At 40.7% G+C, this 21,520-nt stretch overlaps 1 protein-coding gene across 3 annotated transcripts in view; it reads left to right on the top strand.

Moving 5' to 3' along the window:
- Window positions 1-13,685: 13,685 nt before the first annotated feature.
- qdpra (quinoid dihydropteridine reductase a) overlaps window positions 13,686-21,520 on the top strand; it is a 14,867-nt gene continuing 7,032 nt past the window's right edge. For 2 of the 3 annotated variants that reach the window (XM_035532447.2, XM_035532449.2), the window contains exons 1-6: window positions 13,686-13,846; window positions 14,226-14,318; window positions 14,781-14,877; window positions 15,163-15,303; window positions 17,858-17,966; window positions 18,681-18,764. In XM_035532447.2, the coding sequence (XP_035388340.1) occupies window positions 13,754-13,846; window positions 14,226-14,318; window positions 14,781-14,877; window positions 15,163-15,303; window positions 17,858-17,966; window positions 18,681-18,764 (617 nt within the window). In that variant the 5' untranslated portion in view covers window positions 13,686-13,753. Of the gene's footprint in view, window positions 13,847-14,225; window positions 14,319-14,780; window positions 14,878-15,162; window positions 15,304-17,857; window positions 17,967-18,680; window positions 18,765-19,981; window positions 20,954-21,520 lie in introns of those variants that run through there. The other variant, XM_035532448.2, reaches the window with a different exon arrangement.

Here is a 21,520-nt window from a genome sequence, read left to right as displayed (position 1 = left end):
CATGGTGAAGTAAGATGCTGATAATCAAATTTACATGATGGATTTGAAGTGCAATATTTACACCTATGTCATGAATGATGTGGGTCAAAAATAAACCAAATCACAAAACCAACAAATAAACACATATATAACACATTGAAAGAAATAAACAAACAAAAAGCATACAAAAAGAGGTATGCTTTTGAAATACTGAAGCATGACTTGACACTAACTATATACTTACTAACATGCTGCTGTTCTACACTGTGGAAAGTTTGAGTTGAGCTTACTTTGGATTACTACATTAATTGTTTGTTTGTTTGTTTGTTTTGTTTTGTTAGGTTTGTTTGAAGCAATAGTTCAAGTTTGGTTTATTTGTCTTGGTACAAACTGTAACAACGAGCATTTCTTATTAATACCCTTCTTGCTCAAGCTGTAAGAAATAATTGATTGTGCAGTCATAGGCTACTATGCTTGATTCCACAGCTCAAATAGGTTCTAGCTGATGTCAAGCTTTCAAATAGTTCAAACAAGACTATTTCTGAAGGAAAGAAAACTTCACAGCCCCACTATTTCACTCCAGAATAAATTATTGATTGTGGTACTAATCTAAAATAAATCTCAGCATAACATGTGTCATGCAGTACAGAACATCATGACCCTTCTGGTGACACCTTTACAAATGACCATGGACGTATGGAAGTGTGAGACAAAAAGCATGTTTGTAAATGCTTCCATTTATAGGAATAAATGAAAGAAGCATTGTCTTTAGAATGGGTGCATTGGGCAGAAAAGAAGAGAAGCTTCTGACTGTGAGCTTCAAAGTGGTGGAAGTGAAAGATGGGCACAGAGCGGTATGCTTTGGAGCCCCGATACTGCAAATCATCCATCTGCACAGGCAAAAGAGGAGTTGGGGAAAAAACAAACAGCCAACAGCAACAAAGGGTTCTGCAACATCACAGAGTTCCCTGAGCCAGTAAGGTCCACCCCAGCAGAGCACAGAGAGGAGAGATGGGGTCATGAGAGTGGCACAAAGACAGTGAAAGGCTTCCGTTCATTTTAGTTTCACTGGCAGCATAATGATGGACTAGTGCGGGGTTGGGGGTGGGTGAGCAGGAAATGGAATCATTTCACTGCTGGATAATGGAGGGCTGGAGATGAAGTGAGAGTTTTTTTTCTTTCAGCAGGGACTGCATATACATGTCCCGATTATTATTTGTACTAAAATGGGAATGTTCGTCATAAAGCCGCCTGAGAGCAGTGCAAGAGAAGTGCAATAGTCTGATTACAATAAGGGATGATCTGAAAGAAAGGCATGAATACAGAGTGTACACTACTGATCACCACTATGGTACTATGCATGATCACCACTGCAAGACTGCCTGTGATGTTACTGTATATGATCACCATTATCAGAGTTCCTGCGATGTTACTATATATGATTACCACTGTTGGAGTGTCTATGATATTACTATGTATGATCAGTACGTTTCATAATAAAGTTAATTGTATTGTTATTTTAATCTAGCTGGCCAATTACATAAAATATTTCAGTTGTCTTAGTCAAAATAATGAAAAGTCCATTAAGCTGTTGACAGAAATTGTTGAACCATGTACAGTTGTTAGCTTTTATAATTACAGTTTAAGTCATGCAGTTACCAAAAACTGTTCCAGGAATACTTTCTAGGCATACTGACCTATATAGACAGCTTTAAACACACACATGATTTAAAATTCTTACTAAAGCTGAAAAACCTAAATATCTATATCTAACAGAGAGAAAGATAGAAAGAGATGTTATGTTACATAGGCCCTTAATTTTCTTAAACCTATTTTTTCAAAAGACCAGTTTGTGTAATTCCAAAAAGCCACACTTCTATTAATTCCAGCCTTCTGAAGCACAAGTTGTACACTTTCTGTTGACACTGGGTCAGAGGGGTACTGAGTCATTAATATTCATTTAAAAATTAGCATACCAAGACCACCTGGATAGCACAGGCTATCTTAAAGTACATTGTAAACATACTACCATAATGTATTACTAGATGACCAGTATTTAGTAAATATCTTTGCTTCTTTATTTGCAATTATTACTATTCTTTTTTGTATGAGTGTGGCTACCTAGTGTCACTCACAGGAGCAAGGGTTTCACTTTTGAGTCTGGTTCTCCCAAGGTCTTTATGCCCAAATGAGTTTTTCCTTTCCACTGTTGCCTTTGACTTGTTCATTAGGGATGTAGACCTAGTTTCTGTTAAATAAAATTAAATTGGATTTAACTGGATTGGACTGAGTTGAGTTGAATTGAATTTAATTATGTGGTGATACCTGAGGTTGTATTTTTGCAATGTTTAGCTTTCTGTGAAGCCTCTGTCTGCCCCTGTGTGCTTCCACTTGCTTTTCAGTGTCACAGAATGCTCCCCATCCCACTGGTCATGTGGTACGGTCCATGACATTCAGTGGTAATTCACAGTTTGTCTCGTTTGTAACCACACCTATGTTGTTTAGCACACACCTGCATCTGGTTTAGTCTCATTATGTCTGTATGTGCACAAACCCTTGTTGCATCATTGTCGGTTATTGTTGGTGTTCTTGTTGACATTGTTCATGTTGTTCAGTTGCTTCTTGGCCAACTTTGTGTCCATGCATTCTTATTTAATACCCAAGAGAGTCAGAACTGATTCTAGGTGGCACATCTGAAGTCCACTGCTGTTGTCATTTAACATGAGGGCCAATAAAGTGTCAGTAAAGTGTCAATAAAGTGTCAGTAATGTGTCAGTGCCTGTAAAGTGGACCATGATTAGGCTGAAAAATCAGAATAGTCATGCACAAAACCTTGTATGTTTCAAAATAAAATCTGGGGACTTTATCCCAGCAATAGCAAATGATAATGTAGACCAAGAAAGACCCTGCACACACATTAACATGCACTTTAACCATCCTAAATTTGATAATACATCTCATGATCCATGCAGACGCATCCTCAGTAATGATCCCCAGAGTCATCAGGTGCTTTGGCTCTTTCAGCTCTCTCACCCAGCCAGGGTTAATCAAGCCCCAACTTGTATCTGAGTAGAATTCTACCATGTCTCATCTGTCCTAATCCAAATCCAAATTGAGGTGTTCTCTGTGGCCTCTATGGATTTCCTAATGGCTGTCTTATGGGCATGCACTCTGTCCACCACCCCTTTCTGCAACACTCCTCTTCCAAGTTCTGGTACATGGCCTTCTTCCATTCATAGGCCTCTACATTCAGTCTTCCCAGGGAATTGTTGTCTCAAGCATGGCCACCTGTCTAGTCTCTACTTACAGCAGCAGTATGTCTGGCCTCAGTTTGATCATGATTATTGCCTCAGGGAAGCTCCTGGTAACCTTAGCTACCAGTCCTTGCTGATAACCCTGCATGGCTCAGGGGCTGCTCTCCTACATAGACAACCATAATAGGCTGCCTCTTAGGGCATGGTTTCTCGCACCAGCTGATGGCTATGTGGATAGTGTCGGCACTGGCTTGACCACTTGGTCATAGCACGAGTGGTAATGTCCTCCTGCCTGCTTCAACAGAAGTTGAGAACATGCTCCAATGACCAACTTTCCACTTGGCCAGGATGGTGTCTCAGATTTACCACAGCAAAAGAGATCGGATGGACTTGGGAGAACATTATAGAACATGTTGGATAAGGAAGATGAAACCCTGGTTCTAAGATTCCCATAGCTCATTTCAGGGTTGTTGGTCTTTCTGTAATGGAGCATTTCTCCTGCATGGGTGACCGTGAACATCTCGGTCAAGCTGCTAAGCAGGAGTCTCAGCTTGTACTTCCCTTACAAGGGATACTGCTCAGACTCCTGGAGAGACCCAGCCATTAGGTGCTGGCTGATCTTTCTCTCAAGGTTCTCAGCTGTTGTCATCAGGACACCATAGTTCTACAAGGGCTACAGGATCCATGGGAGTATTTCATGCTGGTAGAGGTCTTATATTTATCAGGCTGCCCCTATATATCCACCATACCAAGTCACTAGTCCAACTCCTGTTCAGTCACTCAGACTGAAGCAGCATCCTTTAGCAAGGCACTGAAAGTCTTACCTGTAACGTGGGGAGGCTTGGCAGGATGCAAAGAGGAGCCATGATGCATACACTGCCTGGCCAAAAAAAAAGGTCACCACCTAGATTTAACTAAGTAAATAGGTAAGAGCCTTCCATTGTATAATTACTGCATGGGTGATTATGTTTCAGCTGGCAACAAGATATTTAACCCTAACTGATGCAGTGAGTAGCTTCTTATTTGTTAAACAACCATGTCAAAAGACACATCCTGTGGTCATGGAAAAGATGTTAATCTGTTTCAGAAGGGTCGAATCATTGGCATGTATCAAGCAGAGAAAACATCTAAGGAGATTGCTGAAACTACTAAAATCGGATTAAGAACTGTCCAACACAATATTAAAAAGTGGAAGGACAGTGGGGAAACATCATCTTCGAGGAAGGAATGTGGTCGGAAAAAAATCTTGAATGATCGTGATCTGTGATCCCTTAAACGTGTGGTGAAATCAAATCGTAGAAAAACAACAGTAGAACCTGAGGCTATGTTTAATAGTGAAAGTAAGAGCATTTCCACACGCACAATGCAAAGGGAACTCAAGGGATTGAGACTAAACAGCTGTGTAGCCTTAAGAAAACCACTTGTCAGTGAGGCTAACCGGCAAAAACGGCTTCAATTTGCTAGGGAGCATAAAGATTGGACTCTGGAGCAATGGAAGAAGGTCATGTGGTCTGATGAGTCCATATTTATCCTGTTCCAAAGTGATGGATCCATCAGGATAAGAAGAGAGGTGGCTGAAGTGATGCACCCATCATGCCTAGTGCTTACCGTACAAGCCTGTGGGGACAGTGCTATGATCTGGGGTTGCTGCAGTTGGTCAGGTCTAGGTTCAGAAACGTTATGTGCCCAAAGAATGAGGTCAGCTGACTACCTGAATATACTGCTCGACCACGTTATTCCATCAATGGATTTTTTCTTCCCTGATGGCACAGGCATATTCCAAGGTGACAATGCATGAGACATCATTTTCACATATGGATTGGCCACCATAGAGTCCAGACCTGAACCCCACTGAGAATCTTTGGGATGTGCCGGAGAAGACTTTGCGCAGTGGTCCAAATCTCCCATCATCAATACAGGATCTTAAGAAAAAATTAATGCAACTTTGGACAGAAATAAATGTTGTGACATTGTAGAAGCTTGTGGAAACGATGCCACAGTGAATGTGTGCCGTAATCAAAGCTAAAGGTGGTCCAACGAAATATTAGAGTGTGTGACCTTTTTTTGGCCAGGCAGTGTATTACAACGTTTATTTTAAGACACAGAAGACAACATAGCGCTAAGGCTATCATGGGATCATACACTGACAACATTCACATTTACACAAAGAACTTATATACACACACATTAACAACACAATGAGGAGCAGGTGTGAAACACATGGGGGCGTGGCTACATGGACGAACACACACACACACACACACACACACACACACACACACACAAACACACACGGAGAGAAGTTTGGGAGGAGGGGCCGTACCGTGACATTACCAAGGCTTCTCAGAAAGGACTGTAATGGGAGTGCCTTAAGCAGTTTTGTTTTATTTTTCTTGTCAGATGTTATGTCACAGAATGTAAAATTATGAAATGCCATTTTTCTGGGCATTCACACTAATAAGAGCTTCTTTTAGCGAATAATCAAAGATTGCTTGTCAATCCCATGACACATTAATTAAGTTTCTTGTCATTTTAATGAATTCAAGTGTCTTCATTAAGACATTAGGTCTGCAGGTAGTGGGACCAAGCCCTGCGAGGCCTCAGCTCATTGTATACACTGTTGTTAATGATGTGATTTTAGTGCACTTGCTCCCCTGAGGTCTCGCTCGTCTTCCGTTCACATCTCCAGTCCTGGCTGCTCTAAGTCCCAGGTGGTTCCTACTGGAGCCTGGAGGAACAGTTGGGAGTTTGCAATGCTTCCTCTCCCAGTCTTCTTTTTCAAACAGTGAAGGAGCCTTTGGCCTCACAACAGTTTGATTACAGCTCTATTCCCATGGCCTGCTTTAATTATCACATCATATGACAAGTTAACAAGTCATACTGTCCTTAATGAGACAGCATAAGGCCTATATAGGCTAAAGTGCACTTACTTGATGCTGACATTTAGTAAGACTTCTCATTTTCTTGGTACAATAACAAATTTGAGGTCACCTGTCTGCTGTACATTAACTGCAAATGTGCACTTTTCTATGTGTAACTGCATGCAATATTTGGACCTTGCTGTTCTTTGACTATAAATATAACAGTTAATTATTAAATATCTATTTGGTGATTGGCTGGAAATTGGGTTTAGGCTTTTCATGAAAAGAGATCCCATTTCTTAGTTGTATTTCACTGTCAGATTAAAGGTTAAAGAAGCGGGGGGGAGTTCATATATTCAAGATTCAGACAACACAGAATCTGAAATTATAAGATGTACCCAGCTGTATGTATGTGTAGAAATCAGTGTTCATGTTTTTATCTAATTTCTGTTTTTATTTCTTCTGACAATGTTTCTGTGATCTTCGGTCTATTGTCACTGACACATAATTCATTTTTAGACTATTTACCCATTGTTGAAAAGCACTAGCTACAATCTTCCTCTCACTGATAAAGTGGTAAAGAATCTGTACCGAGTACGCAATTAAACTCAAAACACAGAGAAAATTATTTCATCTTTTCAAGATTTTAACCTTCTTTCTCCATTTCAGCAGACCTTTACATTTTTTATAGTCACTAAAACTACATGACTAGCCCAAAACACACAAATAAATACGGTACATTAGTAATTAATGTATCCACTCAAACTTTGGAAAACCCAAAGTCTTAGGACTGTCATGGTTTTTTTATGTGATGTAGGATTTTAAAAATTGTGACATTAACAAATATACTTGCATAAAAACAAGCTGCAGTTCAAATATGATCAAATCTTTACAAATTTGGATAGTCTAGATTTCAGAGAACCTGCTCTTACCTAAGGCCGTTTAAAACTTTCATTCTGTGCTCTCAATAACATCAGCTTTTTACTGGCTTTCAGCAGTACAGTAGTAAGACTAGCTTTATTTGCTAGTTATTTATTAAAAGTACACATCAAGGGAACTCAAATAGCACAAGCACAAGTGCAAAAAGATAGAAATAGGAGGAGTTTCCTGCTGAACACTGACATAAACCCTGTAATAACTCTCAGCAAACTTTTATTTGTAAAGAAATATTTTGCTTGAGTATGTTAATGTGACTAATAAGGAATTAAATTTAGTGGGGGGCAATTAGCAAGATACATTTGCAGTTATATGTATGATTCATTTACATAGTGCTAACAGGTGTCCACTGCCTTAGATTCATTATTATCAATGCTAACATTTTTGATATTTTGATGTACCCCTTTAAGAATAACAAAAGACAAACTGTATGACGTTGTCAACATATGATGCTGTTATGTTTGTGTGAACAGATAATCTTCTCAAAAAGAGGCAACCATTTACTGGCATTTAAGATGTAATGAAAGTCAGGGGGTTTCTTTGTAGGCTAGATCCATGGTTTCCTTTGGCAGGCATAACAGGGGGAAGATACGGTCCATTCAGCAAGCCACACCAGTGACTTCAATCACCTGTAGCACACAGCACTTGAAACCATGAGATCAATATCTAATTCAGGGCAGCAGGGGGAGAGAGGTGTAGCTCTCCTCACAGGATGAGAGAGCTAAAGAGTTGAAGCTGGGAGCCCTTGATCTGCCAAACACAGCTCTGAGGAACTGTGGGTGGAGTAAAAAAGCCATCCATCTGTGGGAGGGGCACAGCAGAGGAGAGGAAGGTCATGCGCATCGAAGGAGAAAAACAGAGCAGCTGACACGATCTCTCTCTTTCCCTCTTTTTACCTTTCCTTGCAAACTCTTTAAGTTCTGCTCTACCAAGAGCCTTAGCAACGGCAGAAGCCAAAGCTGGGAAGAAATGCACACAGAAGGTGAGGAGGAGGAAGTGGTCGGTGCTGCTTAACCAGTCCCAGAGGCACCACAGCGCACCAGGGGTTTCGCCTTTGATGCCAAGCAAGCAGCTTGCCTGAATGTCATCTGTAATTGCTCCTGAGATCTATCTCTCTCTGCCTGACTCTCCACTGACTGTGCTACTACTGTCTCTCATCCTGTGGGCTAACTGGAGGAAACGGCAGTTAATCAGCCATGAGGTTAACTCTCGTTAGTAACATTGTTCACTGCTGAATTTAGGACAGGGCAACTGTACAAACAACTCTTACATCAACAAAAATGTTTTTGTTGATTTATGAGTTGTTTTAGATTTATTAATGTGAGTATTTAGGTGAATATTGGCTTGTTTTGCCATAAAGAAATATACAAGTAATTATCTTGCATGTGGCACTATTCATAATTTGTATTGTGTATGAATTATGATGCTATTGTAAATACTAATAAAGTATTCTCATGTTTTTAGAGTCAATTTGAGTATTATGTTAGTTATACACAAGTAGCCGTTCCCATACTATAAGCTTATTCTGACTGACTTGGGAATCTGCAGTGGGATTCTGGGCACCTTGTCATTTTGATGTCATTTAAATCCTGTGCTACTGAAAATGAAAAAGATTTAAGATGCAATTCTTAATGGATGCAAAATGGATTTAAAGCACTTCTACCTCAACCCACCCTAAACCTTTCAAATACAAGTTGCACTTGTTGGTCAGATGGTCATTGTTGGGCAGTTGAGTGACAGTGAACAACACAGAGCTTAGTGAGGTGCCCACAGTCTGTCAGTGCAATTTAACTCCTGATCAAAATGAGTGAGTGTGGGCGCTGAATGAAGCACAGAAGAAAACGAAGCCTCTCTCTTGGCCATGTCACGCTTAGCCGGCAGACTCATTAAATCTGTCAAATACCCAGCCTCGCCTGGCAGGCTCTCTATTCGATGCTTATGGCTTTAATGAATACCTCTGCCAGTGCATGATAAGCCCATGATAATGATTCCCCTGCAAGGTGTTTGGCAGGGTCAGAGCTGGGGAAGAAAAATAATGTTCCCTCATTATGGTTATGGGCTCAGCAGCAACTGATGAAGGGTAGGTTACAGTGTGCCAGTAGTGAATACATTTAATATCTGATGTTCCTTAAGGCCCCAGTCAAGATCATTGGGTGATTGACTTTTTTTTTTCTTTTTTTTTTAATGCAATGGTAATGAACTATTATTTTTGTGTTTTGTTAGCTATGCAGCAGTAGTATTCAAATCTATACTTTAAATTCAAATCTGGTCCTGGATGTTGTAATTTTTCTGTAATCTCTAATCTGTAGTCACTTAAATGATTCATGTAACTTTGTCATCGCAACAGACTCCTATGTAAAGGGAGGTTGGAAAATCTGTAAGATCTGCACTTTGAGGACTGAGATTTGAATACCAGTGCTGCACAGGTTGCAGAATCTGTTCATGTAATTTTGTTTGAAATAATAAGCAACATCTGGATTTGAAGACTTTATTAGCACACATGTTAGAATCAGTATCAATAACATTAGCAACAGTGAAGAAAGAAAAACACAGGTACATCACAGGCAATTCCATCCTCAAAAACCACAATACAGAAAAGAGGATCAAACATGGATGGAACAGATACAGAAAGTACATCATAAAAAAGCTCAAAAATACACAGGGGAAAATCCATGGCAAGACTTCAAAAAGCTAGCCTGAGGGTAAGCATTTAGAAATGCCCTAATGAGTCCATAATTGACCTGCATCTGTGGACGATCATGAGGGGGTGGAGCCTTGAGGCGGAGCCAGAGGAGCAGAAGGCAGAAGCAGGATTATCCAATCCAGAAGCAGTCTCCATGCTGGAGCCTCTGCAACGCAGAAAATTTACATACATGTTGTGTCAAAAACCTAACTGGAAATGCTAATGTTTTAGTTTACTGCAACTGACATCAGTCCTTCTGACAGCAGCAGTAACAGAATTCAGCATACAACAGTCTTTTTTTTTACTCCACTAGGAAAAACAGGGAAAAACAGCCCTGATGGGAAATTGCTGGATTGGTCTTAAGAGTGTCTAAAGGACAAATCTCATGTCTTTTCCCCTGCTTCCTCTCGTTCATGGCCCATTAAAAGTGTGTCCCCAGCTCTCTCTCCTTCTGAGTTTTCACTCTCACTCTCCATGAGAGGGAGTCAAATTAGCAACCCCAATGTAATCTGGCAACTAAAAGCATGTTGTGAAGCATTCCACTACAAGGCTGCCTAGCACAGCAGGTCAGGGAAACGTCTAGCAAATATTTTGGTTGCTTAAGTCCCTATTGCTTCAGTGTCACTTCTATAACAGGAGACCTAGTCAGACGATAGGCTAGAATGTGAAATTTATTCGCTTTGCCCACACATATAGAGTTCTGTATAAAATCTCTCAGGAGCGCATGCTCTGGATAAATCTCTCCCCACAGCATGACAGACTGAAATAAGTCACATTTTACAGTGAGTTCCCCTACCATGTTTTCATCTGCAGAAAGCCTGTGTCACTTGAAACCCTAATTGCCTGGTTTGTCTATAATCCACAAATCTTGTTTTGTCTAGTTGCTATAAAACATAAACTATGAGAATGTATCTCATATTTTTACAATGTTTATTATGTATGCCATATATGTATTGAGACAGTTAGGCAAGAAACTGTGTGAACATAGTACACAAAACATGAATGTAATGTGATTTCTTGTGTAACTGTTTTAGGAAAATAATGGCATTTCAGATATGAGCAGTATATTGGGGCATTAAGAGGCCTACCTAATAAACAAAGTATTGTAATATTTTGGCCTGGCCTTCCAGGGCATTACTGGCCTGGCTGAATTCATTATAATTCATAACCATGAGGTCCAAAACGGTGTGAATATTGGCCATGATATCTTATTATCAGCCATGACAGGAAGAGACAAGCCTGTTAATGCAGCTACCAAACCCTTGCACTGTTATGGCAGACAAGCAAGTCCAGTCCCAAGACATTTCACAGTATCTGCTGATATTTTCAGTTCCATGATTCTCTGCTGCTGACAACACCTCTGGAAAAAAAAAAAAAAACATATCATCTCCAGGTTAAGTAGCTATGGGTATAAAGGATATGCCAATGAAAATTATTATTTTACTTTGTGCAAGAAAATAGACCATGAGGGCTTTTTATATAAATAGCCAGTAGTGTCTCAAGCAGATGCCAGATCCATTTTAAATGTGTTGACTGCATGTACTAACAAACAGAACCATGCTATACTTTCAGAAGGTATCCAGAAGCTGTTCTTCTGAGCTACATCTGACCAGTCTCCCAGTGGATCCCTCCAGAAAGTTCTCTAGATGCCCAGCAATTCCACCCCCACCCGCTGCTTGAAAAGGCATGCAGCGTATAGGACACGGTGGAAAAATGTACACACAGATGAGTGAATTCTGCTCAGAGGCACGACATTCACTTAACATCTCAAAACCTTCATTTATGCCGTCGTGTCAATGGGCCATTGAGGGGTATGATTGAGATGGATGTACATTAGCATAAAGGCTCATGGGTTTGAATATGTACCCACACTGTACAATTCATAAGGGGATGCAATGCTTCATCATTATGAAAAAATCAGTGCCCACCCGATCCCACCAGCTTCAGTTCATTTGTCTAACAGGCATCTTATGCAACATAGCTTGCCATTTTATGAGCCAAATGGGATGTTATGGATGAATAGACCTGAAATGGATAAAAGCAACTTTTAGATTTTGCACTATGAACCTACAGGAAATATACTAAACATCATGTCTACAGCAACAAGTAGGGACTGGGCTTCTGAAAAAAATTACCTTAAATTAAAAGGATCAGTTCATAAACTCAGCATTGTTGACAGATATTTAGTGCCAATTTGTACTTAATTGGCCTTTTTAAAAAATTAACTAAGATGTCCTCAAAACTGTATAATAAATTGTCTTGTTTACACAAATTAGTCATCTTAAAAAAACAATCCACATTTCTCATATTCATTAGTAATTAAAGTGCACACAATTAGGAATGTGTGTCTGCTTCTGCAAAGATCTCTCTCAGAGTAGCTAATCTAAATTCTCAAAGTCAGTTACTTTGTGAATTTCAAGTGTCCTAGATATGCATTTACAACTGGTAAATTACCAAGATAATTAGTTAACAAGCTAAGATGCGGTTTGGTAGTTTGTTTGTTGACTGAATTACGCTTAGCACGGATTATGCAACTGGGTGGGCATTGGCCCTTTGTTTGGAGTCATGAATAGATGCTTCGGGGCATTCATTTCTCTGGAGCTCAAGAGCGCATGGGTTAGCCTACATTTCAACATAGCTGCATGCTACCATCTAGTGCTCAGGATAAATACGTGCGTTCCCTCACTAAACTGTGAACAAGATGTTATTTACAATGAAAAGCTCAGTTCTCCAGTTTTGATTTTTTTTTTAAATAATTATTATAATTATTTTTTAATCATATTTAGCTTGACTTTTACAAATGAAATAAGTTTTTTATTATTTGTAATGAAGGCTTGCCTAGATAATAGAGCCCTTGTTATAGTTTCCCATTTATACAGTTAAAAAGGTTCTAAAATGAAACTAAACTAATGCTAACTACAAATTTAATTCATAATTATTTCATGATATCTGAAGGAGAATCTTGATTAAATATCATGATTCCTTTCATCAAGATCTATTGGCATAGCTTTTTAGTAAACAACAGAGAACATGATATAAATCAATAACAATATCAATTTTGTTAGAATACTATTAAAACATCCTTATTACTGTAACATGTGTGATCTTGGACACATCAGTGGACTAAATACCCATACTATCCTTTGCCTCATTTAATGAATTCATTCATCTTAACCCTAATATCACCCCTACCCAAAGCCCCCTCCAAGTAAAAAGGGGCTGGCATATTGAATCTAAATAAGTTGTCAGCATAATGAATCAGTGCCATCATTATTCAAATGACTTTGTGATTTATTTTCCAGTTGGCTATTATAAAATTTTTGAAATATTAATTAATCTTATCTTGAGCATATAGACCATCTCTTGAAGGTGAATTTTCAATTCAAATGCCACTATGTGTGTGACCCTAGTAAGCTTTTACATGCAAGCTTTAAACTGTGCATATTGTGTGTTATTTCTATAGTTTGCCACCTATCTTTGAGTGAGTGTGAGTGTGTGTGTGTGTGTGTGTGTGTGTGTGTGTGTGTGTGTGTGTGTGTGTGTGTGTATGTGTGTGTGTGTGTGTGTGTGTGTGTGTGTGTGTGTGTGTGTGTGTGTGTGTGTCCTTCTCTAGCCAGCAGTGCATACATCTTGTTTTATGCACACCTAATAGCCAAGTGACTTTTTGCTGGCTGGCTGGCTGGCTGCCTGCCTGCCTGTTTGTTTGTTTGTTTGTTTGTTTGTTTGCTTGCTTGCTGTTTTCGCCAACTAAGCAAAATGTCGTCCAACAAAAATACAAATAGTTGCACAGCCCACTTAGGTGGACAAAAATACTCCTTATACAATCTTAACGTCATACACCAACAATTATGAATCCGCCCCTGAAACTAATAGGTGGACCTCCCCCCCCCTTCCCCCCTCCCCCCTCCCCCCCCCTCCCCCCCTCTCTCTCTCTCTCTCTCTCTCTCTCTCTCTCTGTATCTCTCTGTCTCTCCCTATCTTTCAGCTAGGGCTTGACTGAGCTCGTCATCGGTCGTAGTTTTCCAAAGCGAAGAGAAAGCATGGCAGCTACGGTAAATAACCGTGTCATCGTTTACGGAGGGCGAGGAGCGCTCGGCTCAGCTTGCCTTCATTATTTTAAGACCAAAGGATGGGTGAGTGGAAATTCACAGTATTACAGACTGCCTGGTTAGTTTTATTTATTTATTTATTTATTTTGTTGTTGAATGAATGACACTTGTTGAACAGGCTTCTGGGGACTGAGTTGCGATCGCCTTTTTATACATTAAATTCTCACTGTTGAAGAGTCTACACAATATTTTCGGGACATGAAGACTGCTTATGGAGTAGGCTAATCCGTTATGAAAAATCACATTGCTGGTCGACTTTTCCAAAGTGCTTGTCTGACTTCAGAAGTTCACATGTCTTTTTTTTAATCTTTTGTGTGTGTGTGTGTGTGTGTGTGTGTGTGTGTGTGTGTGTGTGTGTGTGTGTGTGTGTGTGTGTGTGTGTGTGTGAGTGTGAGTGAACTAGTGGGTCGCAAACGTTGACATAGCAGTGAATGAGGAAGCGGACGCAAACGTCCTTGTAAAGCTCTCCGAGTCTTTCACTGAACAAGCAGATCAGGTAGGTGGAGCGAATCACCTGAGCGTTACCCCATCTGTGTCAGCAGAAATGAGCTCATTACGTTTCCAACTCCGCTGTCAAAGAAACGCCATTTATTTTCCATTTACATAGCCCAGGCAATTTCCTGCTTTGTATTGACATCAGATGTCCCCAGTTCAGACAATATTTCTTCACGATCGAGCCTATTGTGAGTGCCATCGACATCATTCACGCCGTTATAATAGGTTTGGGTGGATGACACACTATAGTGCTCTCATAAATCCATGAAAACAATTTCATTTAGTCCCTCTCGTGAAAATTTGCACAAGAGTGTGCACTGTGCTCAAACTGAATTATTTGTATTTGGTAAAAGACAACCAAGACACTGTTATTGTTGTTGTTGTTGTTGTTGATGATGAAGTAATGAATAGTTAGTAAACCCAAAGGGCCTGTCTGAGTCTTATCGCCTGTGTGTTTCCATAGGTGACGTCGGATGTGGCTCAGTTGCTGGGGGAACAGAAGGTTGATGCCATTGTATGTGTAGCAGGGGGATGGGCCGGTGGAAATTGCAGCTCAAAAGGTCTCTGCAGAGTAGCCTGAATATTTGGAGTAAACTAAGGCATACCTCTTAACCTTATACCCTGTATATAAGCTGGTGCCTTTAGTTACTGGAGATCATTTCAAGGTTCTCTGGTTCTCTTAACCATACCTTTTGTTTGGGAAGTTGTTGAAAAGAACATTGTCTTGTAGTAACACTCACCATTTCGGCTTGATCTCTCTCTCTCTCTCTCTCTCTCTCTCTCCCTCTCTCTCTCTCTCTCTCTCTCTCTCTCTCTCTCTCTCTCTCTCTCTCTCTCTCACACAGACCTGTATAAGAACAGTGATTTGATGTGGAAACAGAGTGTATGGACCTCCACCATTTCCAGTCACCTGGCATCTCTGTACCTGAAGACAGGAGGTCTGCTCACACTAGCTGGGGCAAAGGCGTCGAAGTCCGCAACACCAGGTGCCCATACCTGCTAGCTGCATGCTGGCCCTAGACTACACCTGCATTACCTGCACTTTTTTACATTACTGAATGACATAACAGACCACCAAACTGCAAGGCAGCCCAATGCTGACGAATAGCATGACCTTCAAAGGGTGAGATAATACAAAACAAGAAAAAATGCTTTCTCATCCAGATAGTGTCCGTTTGGGATACGCAGAGAGGATGTCGGTAGCAGTGAATAAAAAATTGAACAATTTTATTAATATTTTTATTTGATAATTGACTGGCTTTGGCTTGTAGCCATATTGCATAGCTGAAACAGACAGACACAGGAGACTATTTTGAGCCTAGAAAGATTGATTCAATTTTAGTGGCGTAGACCATGGGAGCCTTGTTCAGTGCCAGTGCATTTTTATTTTATTTTATTTTTATATTATTGTCAAAGCTTTTATGCCCTTGGGCACTGAAATTGGTTTAGATAGGGCTGGGATTTATGACACTCCCCCAGGCTGTTCCTGTGTGCATACATTGTCAGCATTATAGTCAGCAAAACAAGATATTTATATTGTTAAAGTAGGTGAGCACATCCAAACTGACCGCCTAATCTTGTTAAAAGGGACTCTGAAGTGTACTTTTCAAGCTTCTATTACAGTGACATTTTCCCTTAGCGAGGAGAATTAGTAATTGGCATTCATACCATCAAAGCACCTTTTTCTGTCAGGAAATGTGAGTCATTGAAATGAGTGCCTTTCTGCTGCATGACTAAAGGGACTACAGAGGAAACCAGGTGCTTATGGATAATACGGCATGACACACCAAACTCAAACCAGATTGCCACACTCTCCATCTATCTAATCACATAGATATTTCATCTGTGTTTATTTATTTATTTGAAAATTCTGAGTTAGATGTTCTAGATGTTCATTTGACCCCGTTGCCCTTAGGCCTGTTCCATGTGCTTTTAAATCTCCTGAATAACCCAGATTACATTGAAGCCCCTGTGCTTCTCAAGCCCCATGCAGCCTCCAACCTCCCCCCTAACATCCCAGGACCCTGAAACGGCCGATACTATTGGCTGCGCAGCTGGGAGGAGGCATGACTCAGCATTTTGCCGCAGCACATGTGGACTCTGGTCCGGAGTGTTGGCACAACCAACCAGCAGCAAAAGCCTCGGGGCCCACACCAAGGCTTTGATAGCACATGAAGGAAGCGTTTGATGTGTCCTGTTCAAAGGCACACAAGGGGAGTGAGAAATGCATCGGCCGCCTGGCAATGGGCTCGTCCACTCTCACAGCTGCCTGGCTAAGAGAGTCTGCCATGGCAACGGAGGCTGAACTGTTTGGTACTGGCAGGTATCTGGTGTAGTCTGTTAATTATAGTGCAATCCTACAGAGGTAACTAGGTTTGATAATTATGTCATTGAGCATTAGCAGTCCTAATAATATAAATGCTCAAAAATAATAAATATCAAAAATATAATATAATATATAATAATATCACTGCTCTGCTTCATGCAAAAAAGCATATGTTTAATAGGTAATTTTGCACACTGGATCCAGTACTGAGCATGTGAGTAACCTTTGACCCCTTGGTAGCACTGGTTTAAAACCTACGGTCAAGGTCAAGTGAAGCTGCTAAAGCTCTTTACAAAATAACAGACCGAAAACCAAGCTGATCCACCCCTCGCTCCCATTGGCTCTTTCTCCAAAAGTGATTTTGGCATGTCTTGTTCATTTTGGAGCTAGAGAAAACCTCCTGGTTTTTTAAAGAAGTGTTTTTTTCCTCCTGTAAGAGCAGAATGGTCTCATGTGAGTTATTGGCTCCAGATGCCAGTGCCCCCAAACATGTAGTGAGGGGAGGGGTGGATCAAGCAGAGGGGGGAGGGGCAGAAGTGTTTTAAAACACATTAGAATGAAAAAAAGGTAAAGAATGTCCAAAGTCCTCCAGATGTAATCTCTAGTTATTTTTTATGGCAGGAAGATTTTGCTAGTCCATAGGACACTGTTAGTAAGGGCCAGGTGTGTGTGTGTGTGTGTGTGTGTGTGTGTGTGTGTGTGTGTGTGTGTGTGTGTGTGTGTGTGTGTGTGTGTGTGTGTGTGTGTGTGTGTGTGTGTGTGTGTGTGTGCACGTGCAAGTGTGTACAAGCATGTGTTGTCTTTATACATAAAGAACCTGCATGTTTCATATTCTTACATTCTTAATATACTGTCTTCCAGAAACATCACACCTCATGTTTGTTGGCTTGACATGAGTGCAGCATCTGTTGGTTGGGAGGTGTCACTCTCATTAGCAGGTGTCTGATTATTGGGTTCTCAAGTGTGTGGTATTATTAACACTAGGTATTCCTGAAAGCAGTTTGATTGAAATGTGGGGATCTTCGAGCATCTGACTGAGGCAACAGTGAGTTTCTTCTCCTCTCTCCTCTCCATTTTCCATCTATCTATCTATCTATCTATCTATCTATCTATCTATCTATCTATCTATCTATCTATCGCTCCCTCTCGCCCATTCTTCCTTCTCTCTCTGCCCCTCTGCCCCCCTTTCTCTTTCTATCTCTCTCTCTGTGTAGGCATGGTGGGCTACGGAATGGCTAAGGCAGCAGTGCATCAGCTGTGTCTAAGCCTGGCTGAAGAGGGCAGTGGACTTCCTGCTGGTGCCACAGTGGTGGCCATCCTCCCGTGAGAGCCCACTCTAATCCCAGCCCTCGCTCACACTTTTAGAAGCATGAGTCTGCTTTCACACTGCTCCTTCCCCAGGCATACATCCCCTCGCCACTGCATGCATGACTCAGCGCGTTACCCACTGAGGCAGGGTTCTGAAGAGGCTCTGTGGAAAAGCAGAAAAATTTGCTGAAATTTAAATTTAGAGCAATCTTTGCCCTATTTGTGAGGAACTGTATTTCGGCAGCATCCAAATGTCAGTGTTCATTACAGACGACTACAGTCTACGGTATTGTCAGTGTATCAGTGGCATATACACTGGCATACACTGGCATTCACATATATACATACATACACACACACACACACACACACACACACACACACACACACACACACACACATATATATATATATATATATATATATATATATATATATATATATATATATATATATATATATATATATATATCAGGAACTGTGTATGTTTGTAGTACCTTAGAACTCTCTCTGTCTATGACTTTAGCTGTTGACTTCCACTGAAACTCTGAATTTCAGAGTTTTCTTGTTAAGATGCATGCCACATGTTCAACACCCAGTCTGTTTGCATATGCTGTGTGAATTTGGATGTAGATTTAAAAAGGGCAGGTTCTTGCTGTCTGCTGCCTTGAGCTTCTCCACTCTTCCAGAACCTTGACCAGATAATCCCATTATGACATCGTCTTTCAGAGTTACCTTGGATACGCCAATGAACAGGAAATTCATGCCCAATGCAGATTTCAGCAGCTGGACACCGCTGGAATACATTGCTGAGTGAGTGCATCTCTGTCACAGCCAATGAGATAGCAACAGAGTTTATCCATGTCCAGAAATGATTATTATAACTTGGGTCATTATGAATGTAGGAATGTATTTGCTTATTATGAGTGACTGGCCAATTAGACAAGATGTTTAAAATTAGGAGAGAAATATCCACATGAAGATAGAAAGTTGCCAGTTTTGACCAGAAGATGGCAGTGATGTTCTTTCAGAGAGATGGTGAGCATCATTAACAGCTGCGGAAAAGGGAGCAGTTGCCAGGGCTAATCTGCAAATGACATTAGATTTTATCGAACCAGATTAGACAAGATTATGGTTTGTGAAAGCCTGTGTTCAGATGTTATCAGCAAGAAACAATCCAAGTTATGCCACCAAATGATTCAAACTATGTTTGAGCAGGATGTCACGCATAAAGACTTACAAATAATTGGTCTCTGATTTAATGTTGTCAAATTGTGTTTGGATTGAGCCACAATAAATGTGCTGAAGCTAATAAATACTAAATATTGCAGAACAAATCATACGTAGCTGGATTAGGAGAGGAGGAACTGTTAAGGTAGGTGGTTACAGCTTTCACTGCAGAGTCTCTTGGCCAGTGTGTCTGTGTCTTGGAGAAACTGACCTGTGGCAAGGCATCTGCTGAGTCACAACACTGCTGAGGTTAAATCTGCACTGCCAGCCCACGCAGATTAGATGGCAATTTGGTGACACTTTGTAATCCCAACCACGGATGAGCCAGAACAAACCCCTGGGGTTTAGTGAGGGAGAGGATGAAAGCTGGAGGAGTAGAAATAGTCGGGGAGCAGTCAGGTAATTAATACAAACCTTCACTGAGGGGGACAGTGCCTGAGGTATGCTGCCACTGAGTGGAGCGTTGCTATTTCCCTCTGACAGCTTACAAGAATGGCCCACAATGCTCCTGACTTTCAGTTCCCTTCAGTGAGACTTTCTATGCCGTGTCTTTCTCTCTCTCTCTCCTGCTCCGTCTTTCTCCATCTGTCTGTCCCTCTCTCTGCTTTCCCCGTCTCCTTCGCCTTATACACCACCCTCACCCTCATTATCCTGCTCTCACGCTACTTCTCCACAGCACATCATTTTCACTGTGCCCCCCCCCTTTCTCTTTCTCTCTCTCTCACTCTGTCCATCTCTCTCACCTCTTTCTCCCATCCATCTCTCTCACACGCGCTCTTCTCTCTCGCTCGCTTTTCCAGAACCTTCCACAGCTGGGCCACTGGGTCAGGGCGGCCAGCTTCAGGCAGTCTGATCCAGCTGGTGACTACAGGAGGAAAGACAGAGGCCAGCCCAGTTCAGTAAGGCCACAGGGAAGAGGAGAGGAAGAGAAAAGAGAAAAACATTCACCCTTACACTTTGCTGCTGAAAGATAAAACACAAATTTTTGTAGTGAGAGAGGAAAGAGGACTTTCATCCATTCAGCCTTATAGTATTTGAACACATAATCCCCTGCAAAACCTATTTGTCTATATGTCTTGCACTCAACACAGTTCTTGTCTGTTACTGGGTGATTATCTTAAAGTCGCATTGTCATTTACTGTCATTTTTAAAGTGCTTATATTAAGAGTATTGTATACAAACATTTAGTCTTGAAGACTACGCAACAAAACTGACTTACCCCACCATGAGCAAATATGAAGAGCCTGTTGTTTGGTGATAATGATTAAAATTGAGAAACAAAACAGTTGCAAACATCTAGCTACCGGCAGTTTGTTCTTGCATTTGCAGCTACATCTAAAAATAGAGTCACAATATCTCCTCAGCCTTCCATTAGCTTAACAACAAATCAAGTGTACACACTGGAGTGTACTTTTAGTGGCTGCTTACAAATGATGACAGGTACAAAATGTACAGTTCAGCTTTACAAAACAGTGGTGTGTGTGTGTGTGTGTGTGTTTATGTGTGTGTTTGTGTGTTCTGTTGTTAACCATGGTCAGTGGGCATTGTTAACCAAATGTTCTGTGTTAACCATCCAAATCTTGCCTATAGCATCTGTGTGTTCTGGCTATGTGTTCTAGTGCATATGTATGGACCACGCTTAAAATGTAACACCTCTATTATAATCCACTGTTTGAGCCTCAATTTGTATAAACTTCAGAAGTCTTGTTATTGTTATTCAGATATTTCATGTGAGTCTGGGTTGGGGGACTAAAACGGAAGCAGTAGCAAAATGAGTTGTATATTTTATTCTGAGTGCTTTGGTCATTCATCTCTGTGAGAACTGTGGGTGTCCAGTTCTCCAAAGGAACACACTCTATGCACTGATATGCTGGCATTGGAGAGTTTAAGTGGATTGCTGCTTATGCACACTTGCTGGTTTTTCCCTCATTATCAGGGTTTTACAACATGGAAGTTCATTTTAAAATATTTGCAAAAGCATGATAATATGCAAAGCAAAATGGAAAGGGTAAAAAAAAACACTGAAATCTGAAAGTTGAGGGTTCCTTAAAATAGCAACCCTTTGCCTTAATAGCAATTGTCAAGTACAACGCCTTCAGATAACAAGATTTAGCAGCAAATCACCCAGCATGTGGCCCAAGACCTATCCCTGGCTTGGACTTTCAACCGAGATCCCATTTCACTGAAACCTGCAAGATAACCATTTACATATAAAGTGACAGTTTTGAACACAATTCCCCCATAATCAACTCCTTACACATGTAACCCGTGTGGCAAAATCCCCACTGTGGAATTAACACCTATGGGGTTGATTTATATATCACTTAGCTATGTCCAAT

The sequence above is a fragment of the Electrophorus electricus genome, chromosome 16 (genome assembly GCF_041902795.1).
Source record: "Electrophorus electricus isolate QZ-2024a chromosome 16, ASM4190279v1, whole genome shotgun sequence".
NCBI classification, from domain to species: Eukaryota; Metazoa; Chordata; class Actinopteri; order Gymnotiformes; family Gymnotidae; genus Electrophorus; species Electrophorus electricus.
Note: the sequence above shows the minus strand (reverse complement) of the source record. Positions and strands in the feature narration are given on the sequence as shown.